At 38.8% G+C, this 14,912-nt stretch overlaps 1 protein-coding gene across 8 annotated transcripts in view; it reads left to right on the forward strand.

The window, feature by feature from the left end:
- Hectd2 (HECT domain E3 ubiquitin protein ligase 2) overlaps positions 1 to 14,912 on the forward strand; it is a 406,920-nt gene that overhangs the window by 101,972 nt on the left and 290,036 nt on the right. For 7 of the 8 annotated variants that reach the window (XR_003846515.1, XM_029554335.1, XM_029554334.1 and 4 more), the window contains exons 3-5: positions 5,479 to 5,575; positions 8,561 to 8,616; positions 8,732 to 8,791. Coding sequence is in view for 7 of the 8 variants with exons in the window: in XM_029554335.1 (XP_029410195.1) it covers positions 5,479 to 5,575; positions 8,561 to 8,616; positions 8,732 to 8,791 (213 nt within the window). In the remaining variant the exon portion in view is untranslated. The remainder of the gene's footprint in view (positions 1 to 5,478; positions 5,576 to 8,560; positions 8,617 to 8,731; positions 8,792 to 14,912) is intronic. The other variant, XM_029554338.1, reaches the window with a different exon arrangement.

The following is a 14,912-nucleotide window of genomic DNA, read 5'->3' on the forward strand; positions in this document are numbered from 1 at the left end:
GCATTAATGATTTGGGATTAATATGGTTCTTAAAATCCTGTAGTATTGTTTTTTATGAAGTTGGGTGCACCAGAGTTTGGTGAATATATATTCATGATTGTAATATCTTCTTGATTTCCTGTTCCTTTGATCAGAATTAAGTGGCCCTCTTTATCTCTTCTGACTAGTTTTATTTTACAGTCTGTTTTGTCAGATATTAGAATTGCTACACCTGCTTTTTTCTTAGTACCATTTGCTTGGTATATTTTTTCCCATTCTTTCACTTTAAGACCCATTAAGGTAGTGCCTGTCCTTGAAAGTGAGATGAGTTTCTTGTAGACAACAAAAAGACCTTAATCCATTTGACTAGTCTGTGTCTTTTGACTGGGGGGTTCAGTCCATTAATATTTAAAGTTATTAATGAAAGATGTTTATTGAATTCTATCATTTTTATTTCTGCAGATATTGTTGATATAGCTGTACTTTTCCATAGTTATACCTTCATTGAATTGCTTTCCCCAACCCCTTGGGTATAGTCATTTCTTTCTTCAGTTCTTTGTATTGCTTCCAGAACTCTCTGAAGGGCTGGTTTTGTGGACAAGAATTCCTTCAGCGTATTTATGTCATGGAAGATTTTTCTTTCCCCTTCAACTATAATAGACATTTTGGCTGGATATAGTAATCTGGGTTGGCATCTGTGGTCATTTAACACTGGGAATACTTTGGATACTTTGGTCTTCTGGCTTCCATAGTTTGCACTGTAAAGTGAGCTGTAATCCTAATGGGTTTTCCTTTATATGTGATTTGTTGTTTCTCTTTTGCAGCTTTCAGTATTGTCTCTTTGTTTTGTATGTTTTTTTTTTGTTTTTACTATTATGTGCTGTGGAGAATTTCTTTTCTGGTCGGGTCTGTTTGGTGTTCTATATGCTTCTTGTATTTGTATAGGCATGTCTTTCTTAATTTGGGGAAATTTTCTTCTACAGTCCTGTTGAAGATCTGGTCCATGCCATTATCCTGAGATTCCACTCCTTCCTGTATGCCTGCAATTCATAAGTTTGGTCTTTTTATGGTGTCACACAATTCCTGCATATTCAATTCTTTTGTTTTCTTAAATTTTTCATAATCTTTGCTTGAGTGGTCTAACTCATCCATTTTATCTTCCACTCTTGATATTATGTTTTGCATTTTTTCATTCATCCTATTGGTGAGGCTTTCTCCTGTCGTTTCTAATTTCCTTACTGAGTGTTTCACTTCCTTCGTCATTTCAGCCTGAGTGTTCTTCAATATATCTAGCTCTTCTGAATTCATTCAGAAATTTATCCCTATCTTCCTTCAGTTCTTTGATTTCTTTTTTTTTGTATGTTCTTTAAATTCACTGAATTCTTTCATCATGTTTATAATTGTTCTTTTGAGCTCCATGTCCTGCATTATCTCTAGGGGGTTCTCACTGTACTCCTGTAGAGGATTATTGGTATTTGGTGTGGATATGTTATTTTGGTTTTTCATGTTATTATATTTTCTCTGTGATTTTGACATGTGGATTTCTTTTGTAGTCTCCTGTTCTTGTGTAAGACTCAAGCCTTTCTTTGTTGGATTTAGGCCTGCTCAAGAGAGATGGGACCATCTGAGAAGGATATTATCAAGGGAAAAATGGGGAAAATGGGAGCATTGCATAAAAAGTTGGTTCCTCAGAGCTTCCGGTTCTCTCTTTTGATTTTATATTGAAGTGGCCAGATTGCTTTTGTCTTCTGAAGTTCCCACAGAGCCCCAAGTCAGATGAGGATCAGATGTTCTCAGGCTTTCTCCTAAGGTCTGGATCTTTCCAGGAAAGATTTTGGCCTCAGGAATTTGGGGGCTGGACTGGCCTGGGAACTGGTCGCAGGAAAGATGCTGGTCTAAGATAGCTAGCTGGTGGCTGTGCCACCCAGAGATACAAGGGAAGATGGGGGCAGGAAGCAGCCCCAAGGGCTCCTGGGGACTGCACGAGGAGCTGAGTTGGTCTGGATGCAAAGGAACAGGAAGAGGAAAGGTAAGCCCCATGTCCAGGAAAGAGGCTGGCAGGTTGTGCAGGCCCAGGGAAGTAGAGGGAGGTGAGGGTGGGGCCAGGCCCAGAGTTTCCTGGGGTCCCGAGAAGGAACTGGGTTGGTCTGGATGCAAAGGATCAGGAAGCAGTGGTGGTTCCCCATTGTCTGGGGTGCCAAGACAAGGAATGGGACAGGACCCAGGCTAGAGGAGAGACCCGTGGGGAGATGGGAATGTGAATGAGGCTGGGGGAATCGAGGCTCGGAGGGCAGGATCAGCTTGCCCCGGAGAGAGGCCTGAGGGTCAGAGAAAAGACCTGTGGGTCATGCAGGCCCAGGGAAGCAGAGGGAGGCGAGTCAAACTGAAAGTTTTTTAAAGGCTCAGGATATAATTCAGTGGCAGAGGCCTGGATTCAGTCCCTAAAACTACCAGCCCCCAAAAGTGTGACCCACATGTATAATTAAAATATATTTAGTAACCACATTTAAAAAGAAACACATTCATTTTTTTATTTAAATTTTTGTGTTTGAGAATTTCATGCATGAGTACTGACTATATCTGCATCATTTCCACCCTCCCCTCCTCCCACACTCCTCACTTCCTCTCAATTCTGTGACCTCCTCTTTAATTATTATTGTTAGATATATACATACAGAGAGAGGGGCTGTTGACACTAGAGGAGTACGTACTCCTGCCATTTTTCTAAACTAATATTTTACCCAATATATTTAAAATAATTGTCATTCCAACATATGGTAACATAAAATTATTGATATTATTTTAATATTTAGCATTTAAATCTAATCTGTGTTTTCTAGTTACAGCGCATCTCAAATTAATAGTTAGCAGCAGGTGACTGGTGACACCATACTGAACAGTCCAGATCTAGAACTGAGATATTCCCCCTCAGTGTCCTGGATACTGGTGCTCCTTTGGCCTCAGGCAATTCATATAACCTTAGTTTAGAACTGTGTGTGCCTTTGGATGCTTCAGCCTTTATTTCTTTGATAATTTACATTAGCATCTTTTCCCCAGGGAGGCTAGATAGGGTCTTATTCTTAGTCTCTTAGCTGACCTAATGAGGATTTGCTTTGGGCATGGCATGTACTCAGATTTGATCAGGGCTGATAGACAACTTGGCATTGCTGAATCTACTGAGTGTGATAGATAAATTAAATATAAATCAATCAATCAATCAGAGCTCCAGGTCACGATTAGGCTTTGTAAAAACCCCTTTATTCTTGTTTCTTATCTCTCTCTTTTTTTTTTTTTTCCCCTCCTCAGTTTCAGAGAGTTATCTAGTGACCCTGGGAGAAGAACAAATACAGGGACTCTTCCACAGGAATTCTGCTTCTCTGTTCTTTGCTTCAACTTGGCTTGACAAGGCAGCCCTGTCTTCGCAGAGATTATTTTGACTTTGGAAAAGATGTTTGGGAACCCTTTTGGAATCTGGGTGTGGTGGTGTATAACTATAATCCAAGCAGTTGGGAGATGGAGGATCAGGAATGGGGTTCAAGACCAACAAAAAAATTTTAAATAACCTCTTTAAGAAATGAGATATGGGAGTAAAGGCAGATACTCATTTCTTCATTGTAGCAACAAGCTAACTTTGATTATCTACATTTTAAGTGTATTTTCTGTCTTCCATCTAGCTTTTGGGAGAATTATAGTGAAGAGGGTACTATCCCAAGCTGTTGGGAATGAAGATGAGTGGAGAGTATGGGATTTAAGTGTACTCACCCAACAAAATATCTGCTCAGATGTTATGTTAGTAGCTGCCCTGATCATTCCATCTAAATAGCTGTCAAAACTTTAGGGCACACACTACACCTTCTTAATGGGTAGGAGAAGATGTAAGTAAGAAGTAAGTAAGTAAGTAAGAATGTAAATAAGTTCTGTAAGTGTGGGGACTTTGTTTTGTTTACTCCTACACCCCCAGCTCCTAGTATAATGCCTATCATTCAGTTAATCCAATCAGTGAATAATTAAATGAAAAGTGATAAGATGTTACTTTCTATATATACTAAGTAATTGGTTTTTAAAAAATATTTTAATTTTTATTTTATGTGTATGCATGTATTGCCTGCGTGTAGGTAAGTGCACCCTTGTCTTGCAGTGCCCACGGAGGACAGAAGAGGCAGTCAGATCCCCTGGAACTGGAGTTATGGACAGTTGTTAGCTGCCATGTGGGTGCTGGGAATCAAACCCAGGTCTTCTGCAAGAGCAGTCAGTGTTCTTAACCGCTGAGCCATCTCTCCAGCCCCGTACACTAAGTAATTGTAAAACTAAATCCCTGGCAGAGTTCTCCCTGTTGTTACTCTAGCTAGTGTTGGTGATATGCTTGGCTTTCTCAGACCTAATCTCAGTCATAGAAATCTTAGCTTTGCTTTTGACCAATCATTTAGATAAGCTTTTATTTCTTTGAGAGAGCGTGGGAGATGATAAGAGAGAAAGGAATAGCTTGGAATGGAATTGTCAAACCAAGGAAGAATAGCCTGTCTAGACCCAGAGGAAATTTGAGATTATACAAGATTAGAAGAAGATTATACAAGATTAGAGGGAATTGGATTGAAATTTTATAGTTCAGGTGCTATAAATGTATCTAAGGACAGATTTGAGCAAAACTGTTGGCATTCTAGGTAATGGAAGCATAGGTAAAAGATGAAAGAAATTCATAATCACAGGGATTAGCATTATTTGGAAGAAGTGTGGGGCTGTATTGCCATATGGCTTCAAATCTACTTCCAGACTTCATTTAGAACCTTTATTTAAATTTTTAATTACTCTTGTCGATTTCTCAGTCATTTTTCCAGTTTACCTCTGTGCCTCTTTGCCAGCCTGACACCATCTCCCATACTGTGTGTTCTGTGACATTATGATACCTGTGAGCACAAACTCACCATGCTCTGCAGTGCCAGAGATTCCATCACAACTCCTAGTTTCCTTCAGAAGCCACCCTGATAGCACATAGAAAACTCCCAAGTGTTTTATTGTTTCTCCTGTGATGGGGATCAAACCCAGAGCCTCACAGGCATATGCTTTACCACTGAACAATATGTCCAGTCCTTCAGTTTTATTAAGAACTGTTTGTTACATTCAAGTAAGCTTTAGCAAAAGAGATAAAAGCAAAGTCAAGGGTTTTTACTTTTCTCTGTCCTACTTTAAATAAGAAAGACCTCTTCTATGTAAATGCACTTGTTTTTTTTTAAAATGGGATTTGGGTAGAGTATATTTGATTTATATTTAATAGAAACAGTAAATAAGCTAGAATTTACTTTTTCTATTGTGGTGGTAGGCTTTCATTTTAGTTGGGTTTTATTTTGATGCTGTAATTTTAGGGTTTTATAAAGTTTAATTATAGTATTCTACCTGTAGCAGATATTTTCTATGACTTTATCCAACTACATTCAGTTTAACTTTAAATGTAAGTGATGATTCAAATGGTGCATTTTAACTTACCATCTTATCTCTTCTTAGTCTGTAAGACCTGTATTGTCCAGCATTTTGAAGATAGCAATGATTGTCCAAGGTGTGGCAACCAAGTTCATGAAACAAATCCATTAGAAATGTTGAGGTAAGAGATATTTTATAATTTGTAATTTGTCTATTTTTGATTAATTATATATTATGATTTTTATCATTTAATATTTTCTTTGAAGATAATTTAGATTTTTTTAAATGTGTATGAGTGTATTGCCTGCGTGTATATGAGCGTACCCATCTTGTGCAGTGCCACAGAGGTCAGAAGAGGGCTTCAGATTCCCCTGGAACTGGAGTTAAGGATGGTTCATAGCCCCCATGTGGGTGCTAGGAATCGAACCCAGGTCCTCTGCAAGAGCAGTCAATGCTCTTAACCACTGAGCCATCTCTCCAGCCCCAAGAGCTTAGGATTTTTAAGATCTTTATTTTAAAGAATATTACTTCATTGTAAAGTTTTTATTAAAAGTTAAATAAAATTATATAACAAATATTTAAGAAATATATTTTCAATGAAAGTTACAGCATTGTCTTAGGCTCTTAAAATAACTCCAGTTGAGGTTTTTTCTCAGATACAGATTAATTAGATTGACTAATAGTGCTAATAAATTTGTATTGGGAAGATGAGAGTAGGACAGAGTTTCTCCTGGGAAGAAAGGGAGTGACAAGGGATGGAGAGAATTAAGCCTTCATCTTACAGAAAAAGACAAAAAAAAAAAAAAAAACATGGTTTTTCTGTTTGTTTGTTTGTTTTTAAATAAAAAGCTTGAAAGTAAATACTAGGGGAAAAAAGGTTGAATTTAAACATTACTGCCTCTGCTATGACTCTCGGTAGGTTAACCAGGCTCCAGTGGATGGACCCACAGTGGACATGTGGGGACAAAAGGAGACTCTATAGGCCTTATTTTGTATATTGTGTGAGTGTGTGTGTGTGTGTGTGTGTGTGTGTGTGCATGTCTATAGGTAAGGATAGAGGAAAGGTTCTAAATACTATCAAATTATATTGTATAAAAACTGCAAAACCTCAAAAAAAATAATTCTTTTAAGTGTAAAAAAAATAAAAGATTATTGCCTCTGGTCTGTAAGAATTGTAAACAGAAAGGATGAGGCCTAAGAGTTTTGTTTTTAGAGAAATTTGATTTTTAAATTATATACAAGTATATGGTTTAAAATGTCAAGAGGAAAACTTTTATTATATCTAGCAGTATTAAGTACTTTGTGAGTGGGTTAATATTTGAGTTGTCTTAAAGAAAAAGATTAACATTGGTGTGGTTGGTGAGTAAGAACAGTATTTGAGCCTTGATGAGAAACAGGGAGAACAGACCAGAAGAGACAAGCATTCTTGGGATAATTGAGTAAGCCAGTTGGCTAGGGAAGAGAGACATGAGAGAATAGCACCAGTTACTGTTTGTGAGTTGGACTCAAGTTATATAAACACATGAAACCTTGTAGTGGGCAGAGCTAGGTCTTGAACTGGAAAATAATGACCAAATTCATACTCTAGGGAGAATCATTATGGGTGTGTTGTGCTCTGATAGGGTGGGGCCTGAACATGGACAGATGAGTGAGGTAGTCAGAAACACACATCACAGATTTTGGTATCTGATGAGTTCAGGAATCAGTTCCCCACCAACACTAAGAAACAAATTTAGTTGGATAAAGAAAATTTAGGCTCAAAGAACAGACAAGAAAAAAAAAAACTAGGAAAGGAAATTTTCAAGGAGTTAGTGTTAAGCTATACTGTCAAATTGCTGCAAAATAATACTATTCAGTGTGAAGTTACAGAGCTCAGGAAGGTAAAAGAAACAAATAACAAGAGAGCAGAAATGACAGGGTTTTTTTTTTTTTTCCATTTAGAAGAAGAGTAAGAAACAGAAATAACTTTTTTTTTTAAAAAGCTCATATGTATGTGTGTGTATCTGTACATGTATGTGCCGGTACCTGTGGAGGCCAGAAGAGGGTATCAGATCCCCTGGAGCCAAAGTTACAGGTAGTTGTGATCCGCTTAACTTGGGTGGTGGGAACTGAACTCCAATCTTCTGCAAGAGCAACATGTGCTCTTAACAACTGAGCCATCTCTTCAGTCCGAGAAGTAGTTTTAAAAGACAGTAAGTTAAGGAAAAGACATTTTCTTTACATGTGAGAAACCTACGCATGTTTGATATCGAAGAAGAGTAATGCTGTTAAGCAGATGAAAATGAAGTAAAGGCAGGTGTTGTGGAGGCAAGAGAATGGGCTGAAGAAATGAAGATGTGAAAAGGAAATGTTTTATAATACCAGGAGAAGAAAACAAGAAAAGTGCCAAGACGGGTTTTTATCTAGGGAGCTGGAATGATTAAACAGCCTAAGTTTCTCAGAAAAGAGGACTGAAGATCATTGATTTTGAGGAAAGAGACAGAATTTTAGAGATTTCAAGAGTGGGAGTGTCAGCTATTGGTACATAGCAGACCACCCCTAAATTAATGCTTTTAGTGGCAAGCATTCCTTATTCTCCATTGCCATGGGTTAGCAGCCGTCTGATCTTGACTGGGCTCACTCCTGCAACTTCAGTTAAGTGTTCTGCAGTTTTTGGCTAGATTTTGCCATATGTTGGGCACACGTTGTCAGTGGAATGATCTAAGATGCCCTCTGCAGGGCAGCATGACTCTCCTCTACTTGGTGCTTAGCCTTCAGGCTTGTTTTCCTGCTAGCAGGAGAGGGGGAAAGAAAAGAGCATATGGAGGCAGTGCCTCTTGAGACTTGGGCTAGGTCTATGTTCAGTGTCACTTGTCCTATATTCTCTTGGTCTAAGCAGCTTTCCAGGTGAACTCATATTTTCAGTGTTAGGAATTCTCTGGGTTCTGAACTCATTCAACGAGATGCTCTGAAGCTGTATATAGAGAGAATGCTTGGGACTACTCTGCTCCTGGGGGAAGGTTACTAGCAATAAGTGTGCTACAGGTGCAGAAGAGTTTGGTGCAGTAAGTATGTTAAAGTCATCTACAGTCTGTAATTTGTAATACATGTGCAATAGAAATCTAAGCTGTTTGCATATTGGATTTTGATGTCTTCATTGTATGTTTTCCCAACCCATTCCCCGAAGGCTGGATAACACACTGGAGGAAATTATATTTAAGCTGGTACCTGGACTTCGAGAACGTAAGTTGCTCTTTAGGTTCTACAAACTTCTTTGATTTATAAAGTTAGCATTTCAATTAAGGACTTCATGATTATTCCTATGATTTTCATATTCTTTTTTTCCCCTTTAAATTAGAAGAACTTGAGCGTGAATCTGAATTTTGGAAGAAAAATAAACCTCAAGAAAATGGACAAGGTAACTGTCTGACAGCATCTCTCAAATTGGTCCGGTTTTTGTTATGTTGGTGGTGTAATATCTCTCCATACTCATGTTTTTCCTCTGCAAGACTTACATACCCCTTCATAAGTTTTTATTTAAGCCTATGCAAATCTGCAGTGATTCCACTTGAAGGTAATTGGACAAAGAGTAAATTGGACTTTGGGAGGAAAAAATAGTCATGAAAGTAAAAACTAAATAGATCACATTAGCAATAGTTTTTGAAAGAGAGAGGACACTGGAGTAAGAAATATCTTAGTTTGCAACTAAATAGTGAGAACTTATTTTATTTAGTTGTAAACTCACCTTAATAGGATATAGAAGTGAGATGGGACTGAGCCAGAATTTGCTGTGCTCTGATACTCTGCAAGAAAGTCTTCATAAGTATAGCTCAGGAGACATGAACTTATGTCTTAGAGACTTAAACAAGAATCTCTTTGTGTTTATCGGGCTTTTCCTTATCTCCTCTGCCAAGTATCCCAATTTCTTCTCTGGGACCCAGGTAATTTTTAATAATTTCAACAAGGAAGCTAGAGAAAAAGCTCTGATCCCCAGAATCCACATAAAGAAGCCAGGCATAGACCAGTGAGATAAGATAGCCCAGTAACTGGAGGCCCTTGTATTCAGGTCCTACACTTGAGCTCAGTCCTGGGATCCCAATAGAGAACCAACTCCAGAGAATTATCCTCTAGCCTCCACATGTGCACCTGAATATACACACAGCTAAAAAAAAATTGTTTTAAAGCCAGGCATGGGACTTTCACACTTGTAGCATGGAAAGGCAGAGATAGGGAAAGAATTCCTGGCTAGCCAGCCTAGCTTAATTGGGGAGTTCCAGGCCAGTGAGAGACTCTGTCTCAGAAAATAAATGTGGATGGCACCTAAGGAAGGATGTCAAAGGTTGATTTCTGGCCTCCACAGGTGTGTGTGTGTGTGTGTGTGTGTGTGTGTGTATGATCACACACACACACACACACACACACCTTGTATGCACACTGGCATATACAAATATGCACCATAGATACATATATGTACATACAGCAATAACAATAATTTCATAAAAGTGACACACATTACTGGCCAGAGAATGAACTTTTCCTATGTATATTATCCATACAAAGGGATATATAAATTATGCAGAAGTATCATTTCTCATGTGTTTGAAACATGAGAGTACATTCAAGGTGTTGTGCCTTTAATCCTAGTCCTCAGGAGGCAGAGGCAGGTGGATCTCTGTGAGATCAAGGCCACCCTGGTTCACATAATGACTTCCAGGTGGGCTGTGACTATAGAGACCCTGTCAAAAAAACAACGAAAAGAGAGAAATAAAAAAAAAAAGGAAACATTGAAGTGGTCCTTATACTCATTTGTGAACTTACTCTCCACCTCGGATTTCTCATAAGGTCATAAAATTGCCAGTTAAATAAATATCATTAAGATGAATGAGAAAATGCTATTTTTTATTTTTCGCATCTATATTATAGGGATAATGGTTTTAAGAGTTCAGTTTAACAATGCAGAACTAATTCCTCAGCAGGGGAGTTTTTAATATTTTTGATAAATAAGGTAGCAAGGGCCTATTTCTTTTTTAATAAGTATTTTATTAATTATTTTTTATTTTGTGTGTATGAGTGTATTGCCTGCATGTATGTAAGTACACCCATGTCATGTAATGCCCATGGAGATTAGAAGAGGGTGTCATATCCCCTAGAACTGGAGTTAGGGACTGTTAGCCACCTCTGCAAGAGCAGCCATGCTCTCAACCACTGAGCCATTTCTCCAGCCTGGATTATTTCTTATATATAATGGTTTTTTAAAAAAATATTTCCGTGCCGTCTGCATCCCAGGGCCTGCACGACCAATGGGCCTCTCTCTCCGGGGTAAGTCAATCGCGCCCTCTGTGTCTTGACTCCCCCAGCCTCATTCACTCTCCCATTCCCCCGCGGGTCTCTCCTCCTAGCCTGGGTCTTGTCCCATTTCTTGGCGCCCCAGACACTTGGGGAGCCACCAATGCTTCCTGATCCTTTCCATCCAGACGAACTCAGTTCCTTCTCTGGTCCCCAGGGGTACTCTGGGCCTGACCCCACCCTCACATCCCTCTGCTTCCCTGGGTCTGCACAACCCGCCAGCCTTTTTCCTGGACACTAGGGCTGACCTTTCCTCTTCCTGTTCCTTTGCATCCAGACCAACCCAGCTCCTCAATGCAGTCCCAAGGAGCCCTTGGGGCCGCTTCCTGCCCCCATCTTCCTTTGTATCTCTGGGTGGCACGACCACCAGCTGCCCTAGAACAGCATCTTTCCTGGGCCCAGCTCCCAGCCCAGGCCAATCCAACCCCCAAATTCCTGAAGCCAAAATCTTTTTGAATAGATCCAGACCTTAGGAGAAAGCCTGAGAGCATCTGATCCTCATCTGACTTGGGCCTTTGTGGGAACTCCTGAAGACAAAAGCAATCTGGCCACTCCAATATAAAATCAAAAGAGAGTACTGGAAGCTCTGAGGAACCAGCTTTTCATGCCCAAAAAGTAAACCACAAAGACACATAAACTTCACAAAAAGAAGCAGACCTAAACTTGAAGGCTTGAGTCTCACACAAGAAACAGAAACTATAAAAGAAATTCATATGTCAAAATCACAGAGAAAAAATAATAACATGAAAAACCAAAATAACATAACCCCACCAAATACCAGTAATCCTCTAGAGGAGCACAGTGAGAACCCCGTAGAGACAATGCAGGACATGGACAATTATAAAGATGATGAAAGAATTCAGTGAATTTAAAGAACACAGAAACAAAGAAATCAAAGAACTGAAGGAAGATAGGGATAAACTTCTGAATGAATTCAGAAAAGAGTTAGAAATATTGAAGAATACCCAGGCTGAAATGAAGAAGGAAGTGAAACACTCAGTAAGCCAATTAGAAATGACAGGAGAAAGCCTCACCAATAGGATGAATGAAATGGAAAACAGAGTATCAAGACTGGAAAATAAAGTGGACGAATTAGACCACTAAAGCAAAGATTATGAAAAATTTAATGAAGCAGGAAGAATGAATATGCGGAAATTGTGTGACACCATAAAAAGACCAAACTTACGAATCATAGGCATATAGGCAAACAGACAGGACAAGAAAAGAAACTCTCCACAGCACATCATAGTAAAAACACTACACGTACAAAACAGAGACAATTCTGAAAGCTGCAAAAGAGAAACAACAAGTTACATATAAAGGAAAACCCATAAAGATTACAGCTGACTTTGCAATGTAAACTATGAAAGCCAGAAGAGTCTGGACCAAAGTATTCCCAGTTTTTTGTTTTTTTTTTTAACTTTTTCTAAAATAAATCATATTTTTTTTATTCTTAGTCTTTTATGAAGTTAGTTAAAAATTAATGAACGAGAAATTAAAGAGACTGCGCTGCAATTAAGTTAGAATATTCTAACTGAAAAACAATTACTGTGAAACTATTTACATTCTCATAGAATTATAAACATTTCTCAAGGAATACTTTACAGCACAACTTTTTTTTTTCATACAGAAGAATTCATTCCAAAGCAATTGACATTGAGACGTTTTCACATGCATTTCTAATCTCTATATACATGACTATCACTGGTCACAGTCGCCCACCTTCTGAGCTCCTCGGCATCTGAGCATGAATACAAACTCGTCAGATAGACAGCCTTCCTCTCCCACTAGAGGCTCCATACTCAGCCATCCCTGTCACTGTCCACTGTGTTGTCAGCACCCTCATCCATTCCCCCCTGTCTGCCCTTCTGGTAAATCTAGTCAGCAGTGAAGAAAAATAATTATCAAGGCTGTAGTGATCATATGAAACCTTGGCTGTATCTTTATCCCAAATTGATTTGTTGTAAGGCTCAGTAAAAGCTAAAATGTAAACACAGCTCAGCAATGGTCAGGGGATATGGTGGGCATGCTTTAAATGGGAGAGATGCTGAGTTCTTTTCCCCTGTGGTGTTTGGAAAGGTTCCTGTCCTCTCCTTTCCATTTTAAATGTGAGTGCATTTATTCTCTCTCATTTCTTCACATTTCCAGCTTTTTATTTTTATTTTTTATAAAAGTAGTGGTGCCCAGAACAGAAGCGTTAATCTATTGGTAGCCTGATGTGGGGCAATTAATTAAAGCTTTAAGTTAGGATCAATTTCTCAAAACCCCACACTCGGTAATGGGCTCTAAAGCTGCCCATTCGAAAGGGAAGAAAAAAGGTACATACCTAGCGTCTGGTTATAATTTGGTGCCATCACAATAAGGCAATAATAATTCTAGTTGAGGATTGATAAGGGCCCCTTCTGGTGAATGCCTCATTTTCCTTCTGTTGATCAGAAGCCTGATGGCAAATTTTTTAAATGACTTGGAAGACACAGCATTATACTGAGTATGATAGTCTCCCTTTTCTGACAATTTCCAAAGTTAGTATATCAGTATTTTCTTTTCTGACCACAGGATGCAATGTATTTATTGTTCTCAGACTTGTCCTACCTGTCACTCTGGTTATGCTTGAGACTTGAGGTCTGAGAAGTTCATTCCCAGTACAGTTAGAGTTAGCCAGGCTGTAAAACAAAGAGGTAGAAACCCTGCCTCAGGAGGGGATGCCAAGGCAGGGATTTAGATTCAGTGAAGATTTTCAACTCAAACACAATGGGAATAAAATAGGTTTGGGAAAGATGGAGTCACTAACATTGTATAGACTATGAAGGGAGCATTCTGTTCACGAAGTTTCCAGATTTGGGAGCGATTCCAGATGAGCTACTTAAAAACAGTTTTCAAAAATTTAAGCTTTGGGCAAGCCTTGTTATTCTACCAGAGATGTGTCTTAAGTTTGTCTCCCCCTCTGTGTGTCTCAGAGTTTCAGGGCACCGTTCCCTGTGTTGGTACTCAGATGCTGCTGCTTTCGTGACATTGTCTTACTGTGCTCCTTGGAGGGGCACAAGGTCTCACAATTAGTAGAAGTTGCCAAATCTGCTAACCAAAGTAAATCTTCAGGAAATCTTAGGTATATGTCTTCCTTAATTAGTTGAGTGCCTGTTCATCTATGATTGGATACATCACAGATGTATACCCACAGAACAGAGGAGAAGCAGAAGGATATATGAAGGATCACCTAACTCACCAGAAGGGAAAGTAGCTGAAAAAACACTAATTATACCGTGGATAGATACATTAATGTTTGTATTACTTGAACCTGGGTAATTCAATAAACAAATGAGTTTTATTTTGGTCCATGGTTCTGTGGTTCAGTTCTGAGGTTGAGCATCAAATTTGCTGATTACTTTCCTGCTTGCAGAGTCCCATTCAGTCTCTAGGGCATCACAGCAGAATCAGGAAGTTTGTGTGTGTCATGTTCTCTTTGTAATACCACCAGCACTGAATAAAGGGGACTCCAGCCTGATGACTTTTTCTAACCCTAATCATTCCCCAAATCTCCTATTTCTAAATACTGGATTTGGATTAAGTTTTTACTTACTACTATGGGGGTTAAGATACAACATGATTTTCAGAAGGAATACACCAAAGCATTATGCCTCACCTTTACCAAGCAGCTCAGTTCCACATCACTACTTAAAAGAATTATTAATGAAAGTTAATACTATTTTAATAAAATGTAAAATATGTTTTAAAAGTGTCATCATGATACCAGCCAGAGGGAGGTGGCTGTTACATTTCTGGGGGGAAACACATGCTCCTGCTAGTGCCTACTCTGAATAAACTACATTCTTTTTTCATTTTTCATTTTCTGTGCTTTATCATTTCTCAATCTTTTACTGATCTAACCAATTCTCATATATTTGGAATCCAACACTTTCTGAGTTTTTGCAAAGAGTAAATGTGTCAAGGGCTGACCCTTGGGGTTTTTTTTTTTCTTTGTTTCTGGTCAGATTTTTCCCACACAGCGACTGGAATCCAGGGGACCCACACTCATTCTGCTCGTGTGTTTGCTATGGACCAATCAAGGCAAACGCCCCTTCTTCCTGATCATATGTGTGCTTCTGAATGGAAGAAATGCATGAATTATGTATTAAGATCAGAGCTATATTTTTAAAATGCTCCTTAGTGGGACAGCATGAGAAAAAATATGAAAG

The sequence above is a fragment of the Nannospalax galili genome, unplaced genomic scaffold, assembly GCF_000622305.1.
Source record: "Nannospalax galili isolate Female #2095 unplaced genomic scaffold, S.galili_v1.0 scaffold384, whole genome shotgun sequence".
NCBI classification, from domain to species: domain Eukaryota; kingdom Metazoa; phylum Chordata; class Mammalia; order Rodentia; family Spalacidae; genus Nannospalax; species Nannospalax galili.